This window comes from Sciurus vulgaris (genome assembly GCF_902686455.1).
Source record: "Sciurus vulgaris genome assembly, chromosome: 7".
In the NCBI taxonomy this organism is placed as follows: Eukaryota; Metazoa; Chordata; class Mammalia; order Rodentia; family Sciuridae; genus Sciurus; species Sciurus vulgaris.
The window spans coordinates 132,378,067-132,395,510 of NC_136467.1; the positions used below are offsets into that span (position 1 = coordinate 132,378,067).

A 17,444-nucleotide genomic window follows, 5' to 3' on the forward strand; every position below is an offset into this window, starting at 1 on the left:
GCCCAAACAACCTTGCAACAGAAAACAGGAATCTTTTTGACCAGCAGAATGCAAGACAGCTGTTCCTCTGTGATGTGTTTTGTCACCATTTATTCACTTCGTATTGTGCCAGAGGCTAGGGCAAATTTTGTGGGATCCATCAAAGAACAAGACATATGTACCCTGAATATGATTTGATTTGTCCTCACCAAAAGTCATGTTGAGTTTGGTCCCAATATAATGTTGAGGGATGGCAAGACCTTTAGGAGGCATTTGGAACTTGAGAGCAGAGCCCTCAGAAGTGAATTACTGTTTTTCTCACAGGAATGGGTTGACTGTTGTGGAAATTCAGCCCCCTTTTCTCTTTTCCACATGCTCTAGCTCGTCCTTCCACCAGGAACAGCTGAGTAGGTGCCAGCATCATGCTTTGTTACTTCTAGAACCTTGAGCCCAAATAAACCTCTTTCCTCTCCAGACCATCCAGTCTCAGGTATTCTGTTATAGCAGTAGAAAATGGAGTAAGGCATGACTCCATTCTTCAGGGTCAATCAGAAAATAAATAATAACTAAAACCATTTCACTGCTAAAAGTGTTGAAGAAAATAAAACGGGGTAATAGGAAGGAGGATGGCTGGGAGTTTGGTGTCAGGAAAGAATTGCCCAGAAGCTATTATCTCATGGAAGACCTGAAGGACAAGAGGCCACCATCCCAGCAGAGAGAAAGAACAATGACTTCAAAGACCAAAGGTGATTAGGACCAATTCTATCTTTGTTCTTTTAGTGTAGTAGAACATTCTCCAGTTATATTTACAAACGTTTTTCTTTCTGACCTGTCTTCCTTCCCACCATATAGTGATGATTTCACTCTTGCTCTGTTCTTTTTTCCAGCTTGCATTCAGATTCTCTGTGCATTGACTGGTCAATCTTGTGGTCTCAAATGAGCACTCCATTCCTCCCCAGTCACCTCTATAAGCCATCTTTCATATAAAAAAAAATCCTTTCATTTATTTCATTTTCTTGATATCTACTCAGATATCTTCTTGAGATCTACTCAGCAATGATAACATCAGGAAAGGGAAGACTCAGATTTTTTGAGTTTCAAGCTTGAATTACGAAACCGACTGGTGTAAAAGTTTAACTGTTGACAGATTTCTTTAGTCTGCTGGCAGCCAGCCTTCCCTGATCTTGTTTTGTAATTCTATATGGAAGAGAACCAGAATCTGACTACAGAAATGGGGATGAGCAATTCAGTTTCTCTTTTTAGCCCTTGAAATTCTAGGTCACTCTTGTGATCTGAAAAATTGAATTAAAAGTTTACTGACACAACTCTGTCCTCTCTTTGTATTACTTGAAATTATTTTAAATGCATTCAAAATACGCATCTTAGATAATTTTTAGTAAGTTACTTCTTTTGTCCAGCCTTTCTGTCAGCTCATACTCTTCTCCAGTGCTCCTTTGGGTCCCTGCTCTGCTTCCATACCATCCCCAGTGCCAGTGATTTTGCTGGTCACTTTTTCCCATCTGGAAACCCACCCAGGGCAGAGACAGGCAACATTTGATCTCTCAGACTTAGCTTGCATCAGGCTTTATCAACCATAATGTTTTATGTTGCTTCTTTCCTCACTTCATTTTTCTTCTACCCTCTTGATATTGTCCATTTGTTCATGCATTCGTTGAAGAAGCATTTACTTGAGTACCCAGCAGAGAACTAATCACATTTAGAAAAAATACAGTCAACCCTCATTTCCTGTGGGTTCCACATCCACATATTCAGCTAACCACAGATCAAAAGAAAATGAAAAACAAATTCCAGAAAGTTCCAAAAGCATTTACTTTGTGTTAGGTACTATAAGTAATCTAGAGATGATATAAAGTATACAGGAGAATGTGCATATTTTATATGCAGATACTAAGCCATTTTATAAAGGGATCCAATTGTGTCATCCTTGGGGTATCCTGAATGAATCCTTCAGGGATAACTGACTACCATATTTACACATATGATGCCAGTAGCAAATAGAGATCAAAGGCTGGATGATCATGGGCCATAGCCAACTCGCAAATGTGGTTTTTTTGTTTTGTTTTGTTTTTTGTCCACCACAATGTGTAAGTTATTTTTAAAAACTTGTTCTTTTTTAAAAAATTGGGCTATTTCCCCATAAAACTTGGATGCTAGTACTTGAGGGCCCCAGCCTGTATTTTCTGTATGTGGCCATATTAGCTATTGTACCATGGTTACCTCTTCAGATGTGGGTGAGATTGGAGAAGGCACTAGGGTTGGGGCTGAGGCTGAAGACTTATGTGGACTTAATCCTGAAAGGTCTCACTGCTGCCAAGGTGTAGAATTTATATTTCATGCTGAAAGCTACCCGGAGCCCTAAGAGGATGTAAACTGAAATCAAACAACCAACTTTGCACCATGGAGATGATTTGAGAAATCCTTTGGAAGGACAGGTCCAGGAGATCACTAGGAGGCTGTTGCAGTAATTCAGAAGGGAAGTGCTGAGAAGTTGAGCAAAGGTGCTGTATTAAATGAGGAACAAAAAATTTGTTGAGGAAAAGAAGTAAATGCTAAACGAGACTTGAGTGAAGTTCGGAGGAGGGTGGAATCTCCTATCTTTGTGATATCCAGGATCCTGGGGTACCAGTTGAGCTGTGCCTTGCAGGGCAGGTATGCATTTGTTAGCAAAGATAGGACAGGAATGACAATGTTGTGCTTGTGACTCGCCTCAAGGTTTTGGCTTACTTTTCTGCATTTGTGCCATTTTTCTGGATTGAAAGTCCACATCAGGTTCCAGATGTAATTGCCTTAGGTAGAACAGGGCAGATGGCCAAGAAGTCTGAAGAAGCAGACATAGAGGCTGCCCTTCCTAGAGCAGATCCTATAAGTGGTCAGTTGAGAGCATTTCTGGGGCTGCCCAAAATGCCCATGCTATAGACACTGGGTGCTGAGTATGCCACCAGCCCACTGCTGCTGCTGCCACACAGGATGCTCTGAGTTGTCCCCAGATTATGGTTTTCAGTAGGTCTTTTATGGACTGTGTCTATGCCAGGCTGCAAAGTCCTATATGAGCAGGTGTCCTGTACTTGCAGCCTCTGTAGTAAGAGGCTTTGCTTCCCACCAAGCTTGCTGAGGAAATGTGGGAAGGTTCACCAAACAGGAAAGGGCTTCAAAGCCTGAGAAACCAATAAAAGAAAGTAAGTGTACTTTATAGACTTCATAATTTTTTGAGCATACCCAAGGGATGAGAGACCCTAAATAGTGAGGACCTCTTCTCTGTTTAGGGAAGATATTGGGAGCAAAAAAAAAAAGTTGAAAGAGCAAGATGGGACAAAGGTATTGGGAAAAATGAGGATTTCCTGCCTTGGCTGTAGATTGCAAAGAAGGGGAGTTTCAGAGGTGTTTTGGAACCACCCTGTGTTTTATGGCTTGGATCTTAAATACCTACATGTTAGGCATGGTTGCCATCTGTGGGGCTGTTGGGAAGTGGTGGAACCTTTAGGAGGAGTGCTCTAGTGGAGGGAAGTCAGACATGTCTTAGAAGGGAATTTGGGAATCGTGACCCCTTTCTCTCTGTCTTTTCCCTTCCTGGCCACCATGAGATAAAGAGTCCTCCTCTACCAGTTTTCCCCACCATGAGGTATTGTGCCACCACAGGCCCAAAGCAGTGTGGGCCAAGTGAACTGAAACCTCAGAAACCATGAGCCAAAGTAAATCTTCCCTCCTTTTAGGTTATTTATCCCAGGTATTTTGTCACGATGATGGAAAACTGACTGATGTATTATTGAAACCATGTTAAATATTTAGTTGAAATGTTTGCCCTTTATTTTCTTAGCAGAGGGGTTGTCATTGAACATTTCAATCTGGAAAATGACTCAGTAAGAATATGACTTTCAAAAATTAATTCGACGTGACAGAATAAGTTCAATGGTCATTGCTGTAGCCCAAGTATAAATTAGAGTTCTGAATCTAGGCTGAAGAGAGAGGGCAGTGAGGGTCTTCTTCATCCACTGGAGGGAAATTGAGAAGCAAGACAGAGGGTCCTGATGACTGGGGAGCTTCAAGCTTCCTAGTCTAGGTGACTGGAAGAAGGTGGCACAATCAAGGGGCAGGAGGAATTGATAATGGGAGTGGGAAAATAATAAGCAGTTTTAGAGAGTCCAGCAGGAGTTGAAGATGAGGACTAGAGATGAGTTCCAATGGTTGGATTTATGAGTTATAAAGTGTTGGCTCTAGAACATTAGAGTGCAGAGATGATCTAATCTCATGGCTTCTTATATTTTATTTAAAAATAATCTAAAATACATTAGTTATGTTTAGTGGAGAAGGTAGTAGAAGTACAAAGAAGAAAAACAAAACAAAAATGAGCCATAATCTTTTCCCCAAAGAATCCCTCTTGCCTACCAAAAAAAAAAAACAAAAACAAAAAAAAAAAAAAACCCAGTAAACTGAAGTAATGCATCCACATCATTAGAACATCTAAACACTATGAATAATTTTAAACAAAGATGTAAAAATCACCTTCCCAGACCTCTGACCCCCAGGATCCCTTGCAGAGAGGTGAGCATGTTAGTAAAAGCATGTAATATGCATATGGTTTTACCTTTCTTCTTTTTTTTTTTTTTGCATGACATTTCTAAGATATATTAAGTAAAAACATTTAAGATCTTCTTTCTAACAGTTTCACACATCTTAAACTTCTTAGTGGTATTTCATTTCATGACACTTAAGCTAGAACCCTGAAAATGTCCAATGGCCACAGTATCTACAGCATGTGACTGACCCTCCCTGCTGTTCAGCCATTCCCTCACGTATAGACTTCCTCCTTCAGGCTATTCCACTGCTCCCCTACCAGTCTCTCCTTCTCTCCTGGCCCATTCAGGAGAGAAGGAGATCCCCTGAGTGGTACTACCTTCTGAAAGTCCTCTGTAATCCCAAAATGACCAAGTCACCTCTACCTTCTCTGAATGATAAGATCCTTGAGGACAGGGCTTTGTATCTTTAAGTCAGACCTGTATCCCAAGTGCCATAACAGGAACTAATAAACACTTGACCCCCTGGCTATTGTGATAGCATTCTGTGACATTGGACATGCAAACATGCTTATAACTGTCAACTGCAAGAAGATGGAGCCATTTGCAAAACATCTATAGAGAAAAATTATTCTGACCCTTGTTAATGGCAGGGAGGAGTTTATTTAGGACTATTGCAACAGGGGGAGAGATTGAACTCAATTCCCAATACAGCAGGGCAAGGAAGTGGATGGAAAATTTCTAAAAGAAACCTGATCAGATTTCAAGGGTGGAGGAAAAAGAGCTTGATGGAGGTCATGGGTCATGGGATTCTCCATAAACTGGCTTATTAACAGAATTATTTGCTCACACTGGACTCCATGGGCCAAGGACAAGGTCTAGTGGAGAAAAGGGCTCAAAGGAGCCTGACTAAAGTTTAGTCAAAGTTTGTCATCATCAGCCAAACGAGCCATGTGATGCTCTTTAATATCTAATATCACATCCTAATAAAGATAGGAGAGTCCCTGGGGAATTGGAGGTCACACGTGGAAAAGCTCTAGATCACCAAGAGCTGCCAGAGAACATCAGCTTGGTCCATCTCCAAGATGTACTTGCATTGTTCTTATGTTTTAAAGCAGGCGTGTTGAAAAATCTACTCCACCCTTCCTCCCAGGAGAATCCTTAAGACTGTTTCAAGAAAGACCTGTCAGTGTTTAGCTCCTTGGCAATGAAACTGGTGTTTTCCTCTGAGATATCGTTTCAGATCTAACCTGGCCTGCCTTCAGCTGTGACCTCAGTCAGGGACATGACTGACCTCGAGGACCCATGGGACACTCTTCTGGCTAATTTTGTGTCCCTGGGTATTGAGTCATCCAGGACCACTCTGCCCCCTGCCCAGGTATCTTCTGGGTTCTGCCTGTTGTTCCAGAGTAATCACTCACAGTGTCTTGTTTTCATTCCTAGAAGTGTTTGTTTGGTCGGTTTGTTCTCTGACCTCTCAGTCTAGCTGCACAGAAGCTAACCCTTGTGGCTTTGCCAGGTGCCACAGGAAACCCCTGCAGTGACTTGATCCATGTCATGAATTTGTAGCAAGGCAGCCAGTAGTCAGGAAGATACCTGATAATTCAGCACATGTGACAACATGGCCTCAGCCTGTTTTTGGCTTTCTCAGTGGGTGTGGACGAAAATAGGGACCATGAGAGGCCTGTGCTGATAGTGGGTGGGTGCTGACAGGAGGGTGTGGCCAGAGCATCTGGGCATCTGCAAAGCGAGCCAGCCTCACACACTTGTACATCATAGCAGCGATGTCCTGGACATATGTTTAGATTCCAGAGCAATGTCCATGCAAAGGACTGGCAAGATAAGAATTTTGAGCAAATGTGTATTCTTATCAGACTAAGTATATTTAGTTTATTCATTCAGTTATGAGTTCTTTATTGAATGGTAATCATATAGTCCAGGAGCTGGGGCTGCAGCTGTTAGTGACAGGGTATATTTGCTACTCAGGGGGCTTTCTAGTGCAGCAGAGGGATAGGCCTTGACATGCCCTACCACAGCATCACTGAGTGGGGGACACAGACCACTGTGGGTGTTGAGGGAGTGTCCCCCCCACCAGACATGGGGTGCAGGACAGGCCTCCCCAGGGTGAGTTCACAGCTGCTTGACAGTGAACACAGCATGTGTAAAGGCTTTGGGCAGCAGCATACAGGATTTACCAGGGCCTTCAAAGAAGTGCATTGGGGGAAAAGGTAAGCAGGAGGGTGGAGAGGAGGTGGATTCTCAGAATGCCCCAACCCACGAAGGAGGACAGCATACAATTTTGGTCCTTAAGGTTAGAGATCTGATGGGCACAAATGTGCAGCCATCTCCAGGTCCTTTGAGCAGGTTTCCTAATGGCTGTGGGCAGTCTGAAGCCTGGAGAAGAGAGTGTGGGGTCCCCTGTGCCCTCCCTCAGGGGAGATGCTGGGAAATGGGTGTGGCAGGTGAGGTACCAGGCTATGCTGGGCCTCAGCACAGGTGAGGGTTCTACCTCTTCACAACACTGTCTTCTTGGGGCCTGCAACACTCACTTCCTGTGTCTCTCTCCTAGATCCTGCCTGGCCTGTACATTGGCAACTTCAAAGGTGAGTTATATTTTTAATTACTGAGGTAAAATCTATATAGCATAAATTTGCCATCTTAACAATTTTTACGTCTGCCAGTCAGTGGCATTAAGCACACTCACATGGTTCCGTAACCATCATGACTCTCCATTTCCAGAACTTTCTCCTCTTCCCAAGTTGAAACTTTCCACCCATTAAACATGAATTCCCTATTCCACCTCTCCAGCCCCTGTCAGTGTAAATCAAGCAGTAGTTGTCCTGTGACTGGCTTACACTGAGGGTAATGTCCTGAGTCCACACACATGACAGCAAGTGTTAGAATTTCCCACTTTACTCCATTGTGTGGATAGACCACATTTTGTTTTCTATTCATCTGTTGATGGACACTTGTGTTGTTTCCATCAAAAGTGAGTTCACTTTTTAAAAGATCGTTTTCAGATTGCCTGATTGGCAGGCAAGTTGTAAACTCAGTCTCTACACAGACCTGTTCTTTAAGTAGCCATCATTTGCACCCATATCCTGACTCCTTGGCCAAGGCTCACTGAATGGTGTGGGTCTGCATAGATGGCAACTTCACCTTGAATCCTTCTCTTAACTCTACCCTTCCTGAAATATTATTATCAAAAGACAGTGAGTAACAGGCACACTTAGCAGCCATGTAACTTATTTAAGTACTTTGTTACTTTTATTTTCGAGCTATTGATAATAAATTTCAGAAGCCTATTTAAAAAAAAAAATCATCTGGGAAACATGAGTGGCAGTTTCATTGCTGGCAGATTATTCTCACTGGTGTTGACCTCCCATGCATTTCATTCCTTACTGTTCGGTGTTGATTGATTGATTTGCAATCAACGATTGACTTTCACTCATCCACAAACAAAGCAAATGGTGGGCTTCTAGGGAGGGAACTGGGCCTTCTGCTGTATGACATTGAGTTTGGGTAAGTGAGAATACTGGTTTCTTAGCACTGAAATGAGGTGTACTTAATAAGATGGATGAACTTAGGAAAATCAGGCCAAGTCCTCACCTGTTTTGGGTTGGAAGGAGCCAAATCTGATCCAATTAAGCCAGTTCTCCTCCTTCCCCCGGCAAACCAGAGCATAAGCAGAGTCAAAACTGCTCCTGTTTTCTGACTGCTGCTTAAATTTGTGAGTTCAGGTTCAGATTGATGTGCAGTCTTTATGATTTCTCTGAATAATGTTTATTTCCGTTTTTACCCTGCTGCAGGCCCCTAGTGCCCCTAATTGGCCTCAAAGAGATTTGAGCACAGGGAGCTGACAGCTGCTAAGTACTAGTAGAACATGTTAAAAATAGTATTGGAGTTCCTAAATTAGTGAGCTCAGTAGTATTTTTTTTTTTTTTTTTTTTGCGGTGCTGGAGATTGAACTCAGGGCCTTAGTGCTTGCAAGGCAAGCACTCTACCAACCGAGCTATCTCCCCAGCCCTCAGTAGTTCTAAAAAAGTAGTGCATACTTTGTGGTATGCAGGCTGAGTGCCTGCCAGGATACATTAACTGAGCAGATATCTTTAGAGAGTTATTTAGTGAGCTATTATTAACTGCTTTCATGGGGGCCATCTTTAGGTTTGAGAACAGAGTTAGTATAAGTTCTTAAAGTTGCTAGGTATGTTTGCAAATGGAAATTTTCAGTAAATATGGACCAAATTTAATACTTCTGTCAAAAGTATATGAGAGTTTTAACCTGATTCATAGAATGCTGTTTTCTCTTAGAAGGATATGCCATGCACAGCAGTAAGAAAATGTTTGAAACTTTTTTATACTAAAATCTATACCTGTAAGTATTATAAGTATTTAGTTCTTGGATTCTATTATAGTTCTTGGATTCTTGTTTTGTGGTTTCACCTATGAAGAGTCATTCTAAGCAGCCCACAGCCTCTCCCTGTTCAAATGTTTGATCTTTTGCCAGTGCTTGCAGGTCATCTTATTAGTATGTGGTTGTGTCATATTCACCAGTAATTCACCAAATACTTATTAAATACCAGGCTTGGGGCTTATCTAAAGCAAAGGAATAAAGGGCATGGTTCAGCTCAGTGTTAGAGCACTTGCCAGTGAATATGAAGCCCTTGGTTAGATCCCCTGTCCCTCAAAAAAATAAAACAAAGGAATGATAGTGCAGTGCACTGGCAAGAAGCAGGAAAGAAAAGTAGTGCTGCATCTCTATAGTGCTCTGAATTAAACTGTTAATTTTGCATGCTTGTCAAAAGCAGGCCATATGGATACAGACAAGTGTTCTCATCTAAGGATATTCAGAGTTCAGGGATGGTTAGGGAACAGGAAGGGACCTGCGGAGTGGAGAGAGATGTCAGATGGCCTGCTTTAGAATCCCAGGTACCCCTCTGCTCACAGCCAGTTACATGTCCACAGATGAATTACACAAACTGGGTAGGCAAGGAGGATGGTGATATCAGCCTTATGAGCCATGTTGAGGCCCAGCCAAACAATACAGTCATGCTGTTGGCTCAGGGTCTGGTGCCTGGTGAAGCAAGTTTTCACCCCATCTGTGAAGTGTAACACACCTCAGGTTGTCACTATCTTGAGCTCATAAAGTGTGGACACCTTGTTATACCTGTATTGGGCGGGTGGGCCATGTGAATGAGCCAGCGTAGAAATCCAGTGGAAACATGGCCTCATTATTGCTCCAGGAAAGTGAACCCAGTTGTCATCTGTGCTTTAACATGGTGTCTCATTTAATCACTTATCCTTCTTTTAAGTTGTAAATAAAGTAATTGTAATAAAACAAGAAGTATCAAAATGTATAAAAAAAACTGGTCACTCTTCTCTTCTGTCCCATCTCCCTCTCTTCCACCTTCTGTTCCCCTCCCTCTTCCCCTTTCTTCCTTCCTCTTGTCCTTCCTCCCTCCCTTCCTTAATATCCTCTGTCCTTCTATTGGGATCCCCTACATGTTATCTGCAACTTCCTTTTTTCCTTCTCTTTCTCCAACTTTGCAGTAAATCACAGTTTTCCAACACCTAGTGATTTTCCACCACAAACACAACTCCCAGAGCCAGGTCTTGGATGCTTTTCTGGGAGCCCTCAGTTACAATGACCTATTCCACAACCGGTTCTGCCCAGATGTCAGGAGGAAAGGCATGGAGTGGCAGCAAGAAAGAGCTACTCCTGCCTGGGGTGGTGGGTGGGGTCGCTGCTTCCTCACAACTTGGCACAGGCAAATGTAGATGTCTGCTGACACAAAGAAAGTCCTCATTGTGTGACGATGTCCACAAAAATATGTAAGAGTGGTAACAAGCTAGTTGCTGTGTGTGTGTGGTGATGTGCATAGAGCTGATGTTGGAGGTCACAGTGCTTCAGTTCTGTGTCTGCTGGTGATATAAATGTTCTAAATAATGGGTCCTAGTTGTTCAGACAAGGTTGAGTGGGCAAACAACTGCATGTGAGTCTGAGGTAGTCCACTGTCAGCTTAACCTGGGCTTGAATGTCTTTGCAGCAAATGTGGATTTGAAAACATTCAGAGGTGACACAGATTGAGACCCATGATATAGCCTTAGGATAATAATATTGATGCATATTGGTGTGTTTTCTGTTGCTATAACAAAATACTGGGACTAGATACTTTATTTATTTACGTATATATGTATTTATGTATATACATACTGGGGACTATACCCACTGAGCCACATCCCAAGCTCTTTTATTTATTTTTATTTTATTATTTTATTTTTTATTTATATTTTATTTTATTTTATTTTAGACAGGTGTAATAAGTCACTTAGGGCCTCACTAAATTGCTAAGGCTGACCTCAAATTTAACAGTCCTCCTGCCTCAGCCTCCCAAGTTGCTGGATTTACAGGCATGTGACACTGCACTTAGCTTGGGTACTTCATAAAGAAAAAAGGTATATTTAGTTCACAGTTCTGGAGGACTAATTGATGACACCAGCATTCTCACAACATGGTAGAGAAACTGGAAAGGAAACTGGGTATGTGAAAAGGGTCCAAGCATGTGGGAAGACCTCGCTTTATAACATCTTGCTCTTGAGAGAACTCACTCACTCTTCAAAGCCAGAATTAAGCCCCTCTGAGGGCAGTGTCCCCATGATCTAACTACCTTCTACTAAGCTTCATCTCTTAAAGTGTTGCTCTTTATTGTAGCAACACTGCACTGGGGACTAAGCTTCTAGCACATGAACTCTTGGGGCATAAACCACATCCAGCCCTTTGCAGTTGATAATAATGACCATATATTTACTACATACCAGGCACTGTTCCAAGCATTTTTCTGTCATTTAGTCTTTAGAGTAGTCCTTTGAGGTTGGTGCTTTTTACCATTGTTCCTCCTTTACAGATGAGGAAATGAGGCATAGAAAACTGTGCCCAAGGTCAGCATTAGAAAGCATCAGAGCCAGTGTATGGTCAAGATGGGAGCAGGTTGACTGCCCTATCTCAGATCCCAACCCAGGTTGGAAAGTATCTGATTTAAAGTCAAACCTATCAATACCAATTTTGTAACTCTAAAAAGTTGTAATTTATAACTCTAGATGCTTTAATTTAATTTCTCCTTGGGAAGTAGAATGTAAAACGATTGGAAGGCAATGGTTTGGGAAATGATTCAGCATGTGGCCTGGACTCAGAGAGCAAAAGGGGCAGGTTCTACTTAAGACAGAAATATCCCTTCACCTTCCTCCTCCTAACCTACAGTCCCTGAAGTAGAGTGCCAGGTACTCCAAAAGGCACTGCCAAAGACGTTCTTTCCTACCATTCATCCATTTTTTCTAGCAGGTGTGTGAGAGGGATCATTTCTAATGTATGCCCCAATATACTTTAGTTAATTTTATTCAAAGGTGGTTCTGCTTCTCTTTTCCCAGACTAGCTCATTTCCCGTGGTCACTCTGTATTCCCTATACCTTAGAACAGGCTGCCCCTGCTCACTTTCATTATCAACCTAAGAACAAGAGCTCTAATTCTCCTTCCTAAGGAAGCATGTGGCTATCACTTTGCTCTTTTAAGTACAGAGCCTTCCAGATAAGCCCCCTGATGTCCCAGTAAGTCTCACAGTTATCCATGGGGCCTTCTGTGCCAGATGGGGAGGAGAATAGATAACCCAGAGAGGACAGAACTGGTGGACATCACTATTTCAGTGCTCACTCTTTGTAAAGGAGGCATTTGTTTCTTCAGAAGTCATGGAGGCCTCCAGGTAAACAGAGGCAGGAGTAGGCAAGAGTCCAAGGGCCTAGAGAGGTATTGACAGTCAGAGGAAAAGAATGTGGTTAGCAATTACCAGTGATAAATTGGTTGTTCATTTTACTCATTAACACATTTATACTTGGGAATGGTATTTTTTAAATTTTATTTTTCCTAATTATAAAAGTAATGTGGGCCAATCAGGAAAACAAACAAACCAATCCAAACATGATTGAGCCATATTAAAGATGAGACTCTCATAACCCTATATCCTGAGACAACTGTGACCAATATCCCTCTATGTTTTTTTTCTATGTAAATTCTAACCTCTGTCCTTTCCTGTTGGTTATGAACGTTTTGCTTTTTGGATTCCAAGTGACTCTGAGTAGTTTTTAGAAATAGTACTAACACTCCATGTTGGGAGGAAGGCTCCATTTGCAGCAGCTCAAAGGTCACTCATTCCAGGCCCTCCAGGCCAGTGTGCAAGGCACACAGGAACTGGGGTTCTTATTAAAGTGCAAACTTTAATCTCAGAGTAGATCTGAGATAGGCCTGAGAATCCACATTCTGATACAACCCAGATGACCTAGTTGGAGGGCTGGCTGGAACACTACATGCCTCTGCTTATGCAGGCTGGTGCATGCTAATGACTCCATTTTGAGCCTCACAGCTGTGTTCATGGCCTACCCTATGGCTGTAGGCTGCCACCCGAGCAATCAATGAATTTGATGTCAATAAGAAGACAAGAGCCTGGGAGGAGGCATGGGAAAATGTTGGTCAATGAGCACTAAGTTATAGTTAGATAGGAGCAAGAAGTTCTGATATGCTATCGCATAGGGTGACCATAGGTTAAGATGATGTATTGTACTTTTCAAAAACTAGAAAAAAGGAATTGAAAGTTTTCACCATAAAAAAATGATAGATGTTTGAGTAATAGGTTTAATCTGATTTAAATAGTTTACAATATGTACATACATCAAAATATCAGGTGGCACCCTATTCTTATGTGCAATGTGTATGTTTGTAATGTAATCAGTCAAAAAATAAATGTGAAAAAAAAGAATGAAAGTCCATCGTTATCCTCTAGTAGTGTTGATGAGCCCTTTATCCCACTCCAAAGTTCATGGATGGACCCTCTGCCTGTGGAAAAGGGTAATCCTAAAGTAGTGCATCTGTGCAAACAGCACTGTGCAAGATAAAGCAGGCAGCATGGAGCTGCACTGGCCTACGTCCAGTTGCTTCCCTTTTTCTGGAGTCAACAGCAGTACATGGTTTGTGTGTGGTATGATTGGGCCTCTATATTCACATCTGTATAATATTTTTATTTAGTTTTAGTGGAATGAGACACATCTGTATAATTTTATCCCCAACCCACCATTTAAAAATCTTAATCTATTATAAATTATATTAGATTATGAGATTATTATGATTATGAGATTTAGATTATAGTGTTGGTTTACGCAACTCTGAATGTACTAAAATCATTAAGTTGTACATTTTTAAAAAGGGTGGGATTTTTTATGACATGAGAATTGTATCTCCATAAAGCCTATTATAAAAAAGAAAAAAAGCATAGTCTTCAACTCCATATCTTCTAGGGATTAGTTCCAGGATCCCCCCATGGATACCCAAATTTGTGGATGCTCACATTCCTTATATAAAAATTCCATAGTATTTGCTTATAACCTACACACATCCTCTTGTATATTTAAAAATCATTTCTAGATTACCTATAACACTTAATATAGTATAAACGCCTATGGCAGATTGTTGTGTATTGTTAGGGAATAATGACAAAAGTCTATGTGTGTTCAGTATAGATGCAATTTCTTTCAAATTTTTTTATGTGATATTGGTTGAATCTGCAGAATGTGAACCCACAAATGTGTAGGTCCATCATATAATTAAACAAATACCGTTGTTAAGATTCACTTTAGATTATACAGAGAGAATGAGAGGACGGGGGGTATGAAAAATGGTGGCGTGAGACCATCATTACCCTATGTACATCTGTGATTACCAAATGTATGAATCTACATCATGTACAACTAGAACGAAATCATGTACCCCATTTGTGCACAATGAATTCAAAAATGAAGTCTGTAAAAAATTCAAAAATAAATTAAAATAAAAAAATAAAGATTGAAGTGCTGGAAGAATTGGAATCTGGGAGATCCCTGGGGTAGACCATCATGAGCCTGCTCCATCAGGCTGTTCCTATTGACTACAGTGTCTATGGCTACAGAAGCTCCAATTTATCTTATTTTGTTCCACTGTTTGTCTAAAAATACACATATTGATGGTGATTGGGAAAATGCATTTTAATATGTGCGGAGCCAGCTGCTTGTGGGTTCCTAAAGGATTCCTATTCCTGCCTGTGTTAGTCAGCTTTCCCTTACTGTAACAAATACCATAGACAATCAACTTACAAAATAGGAAAGGTTTGTTTTGGCTCACTGTTTTGGGAGTTTCGGTTTTGGTTGGTTGATCCAGTTTTTGGGGACCGATGGTGAAGTAACACACTGTGGTGGGAGTGCATGGTCAGGAAGCTGCTAACCTTATGGCAGGGTGGGGAAGAAAACTAAAGAGAGGGAAGAACCTAGTGTCTTACCAGTCCCCCCTTTCAATGGCATAGCCCCAGAGACCTAAAACAGACCACTAGGGTTCACCTTCCAAATATCCATCACCTTCCAGTAGTATCAAGCTGAGGACCATCCTTTAACACATGGGCCATTGGGGGGAACCTTCCAGATACAAGCTATATAGTACTGACTAATTTAAAAACTATCTGGCCAGGTGTGGTGGCATATACCTGTAATTCCCAGTGAATGGGGAGGCTAAGGCAGAAGGATCACAAGTTCAAAGCCAAGCCTCAGGAACTTAACAAGGCCCTAAGCAACTCAATGAGACACTGTCTCTAATAAGATATTTTAAAAAGGGCTGGGGAAATTGTTCAGTGGTTAAGTGCCCTTGGGCTCAATCCCCAGTACAAAAACAAAACAAAACAGAAAACACTAATCTGACTAATATTCCAACTTGTAGTAGTTGGCTGGAATTGAGTTAGAATTGAGGTCCCCACTTGTGATAGAAACAGTTGCTGTACATATTGAAAATTCAAAGCTCAGATAGAGCAGTGAAGAAAGTCTTAAAATAAAACAATATTGCACTATTACTTTTAAAAGACTCTTTCCTTACCTTGCTGAATATTTGGAGGAGTGTCTCTACTTTCTGTTCCATCCTCAAGACTTGTTTGAAATGTAAATCCTTTTGTTCTGCCATAGACCTGGAACTAAACTGGATCCCAAGATCTGCCTTTCTAACAAGTCAAATAATTTGGGGCATTTGAACTCTCAGAACCACTTGTGCAGAATACACACACATTATACAGAAGAAAAAAAACTTGTAAATTTCATCTCTTAGTAAATCTGTGTATCAGTTCACTCACCATGTGTGTGTTATCCTTACTTGTTTTTACAGTTGAGGTAGTACAAATTTGGTATACTGTATTTATATTTGATTCTTGATTTTTCTCTCCTGCTTAAACATTATAACCTGAGCATTTTCCCATGCCATGAAATGTTCTCCAGAAATGTAATAATAAGCATTTGCCTTTTGATTCCTTTTTACCCTGTATCTTTTGAAGAGCTTAACCAGGCCAAGGGCTCAAGAAAGCTGACTTCTTTCCCTCCTTTTTTGCTGGCCCCCCATTTTGTAGACTATCAGAGGGTTTTAATTTAGAGGATCGGGTCATTGGTCTTTCTACAGGTAGGAGTATTAGAGGGAATATAATTTTGGTGTCACTTTAGTTTCATATGCAAATAATTTAATAGTCCATTGATAGCTGATAGACAATTGTTTGGAATTTCTGAATATGTTCCATTTTTCCCTTTGCTTAGAAGTGAACATAGATGTATAAACCACAGTCTTATCTCAGTCTAGACTTTTCCTGCTTTTGATTGTCAGGGTCAGGAAATATGTGGGCAGGTTCCTCTGTCTTGTAAGTGATTGTTTAGTATTTAGTTTCAACTTGGATTACTAATCATTAAGAGGTAATTGGGCTTCTTAATATTTTAAACATCTTTAGTGTTATTCGTCTCATGTAAAAAGACTGACCTAAGGATCTGTGGCTTACACATGCTATCAAATGACCATCATAAAATCACTTCTTTTGAACAATAGCCATCATGATTATGTTTATTAATTTAAGTACATTTCAAGTTTTAGAGCAACACTTTGAATCAAAAGATAGGCCAGTGAGAAATAAATTTAGGCAAAATCATAGAAGTAGTAGCCATAAATTCCCCACGTCTGATTGTTCTGGAAAGGGTCAATTAGGAAATTTCAAGAAAGAAGAAATGTGCAAGTCATGTTGTATTATAATTAATTTGCCAAAGAATATTAAATTGTCCATCCCCTTTCTTGGATGACAGATGCAAGAGATGCAGAGCAATTGAGGCAAGAACAAGGTGAACCACATTTTGTCTGTCCACGATAGTGGCCAGGCCCATGTTGGAGTAAGAGAGAGTTGGTGGTGTAGTGCCTGCACACACATGCGCATTTGTATTCTGTGGGACTGGCAATATGACATTAATGAAGGCCCCATATTCTTTCTGACGTGGGTGTGCTCATGTGATTCCGTGGGGCATTAATTTGGGCTCAGTCCAGATTTTGTTTATGCTCTGCCTACAGCCTGGCGGTAAGGGTTGGTGTTCTTTATTCTGATTATACTCCTGCTGTATTGCTAGTTTGACTTTCTTGGTTAAATGCCAAAAATTAAAACTGAGGCTGTATTTCCCTCTGTGTTTTAAGGACATTAAAATTCATTTTCAAGCTCAGTGATGGGGGTGCTTTCCCTAACATGCCCAAGGCCCCTCTGTTCAATCCCCAACATCACAGGAACAAAAGTAAAGAAATAAAATAAAAATCTATTTGTCATTCTTCCAAAATTATTCTGGTTTTAGAATCCACAAGAATTAAAACTTATCATTCCCGGCTTTTTTCCCCGCCTATGTAAGCTCAAGAATCTAACCATTTGCATTCAGGAGTTAAAGATAGTAGAGGGTAAATTGTCCCTGACAATTTTCCAGGACTACTCTGGGATGGAGACTGGCAGTGTGGAAATTGTCATGTTTTAGGATTTTGGAGTAAATAGGGTGTGTCTGCTTGTACACTAATTCCAAAAACATCTTCAA

General features: G+C 41.0%; 1 protein-coding gene across 1 annotated transcript in view; it reads left to right on the forward strand.

Moving 5' to 3' along the window:
- DUSP22 (dual specificity phosphatase 22) overlaps nucleotides 1-17,444 on the forward strand; it is a 67,805-nt gene that overhangs the window by 6,211 nt on the left and 44,150 nt on the right. The window contains 3 exon segments of the mRNA XM_079147303.1: nucleotides 7,081-7,114; nucleotides 16,683-16,705; nucleotides 16,707-16,766. Of these exon segments, the coding sequence (XP_079003429.1) occupies nucleotides 7,081-7,114; nucleotides 16,683-16,705; nucleotides 16,707-16,766 (117 nt within the window).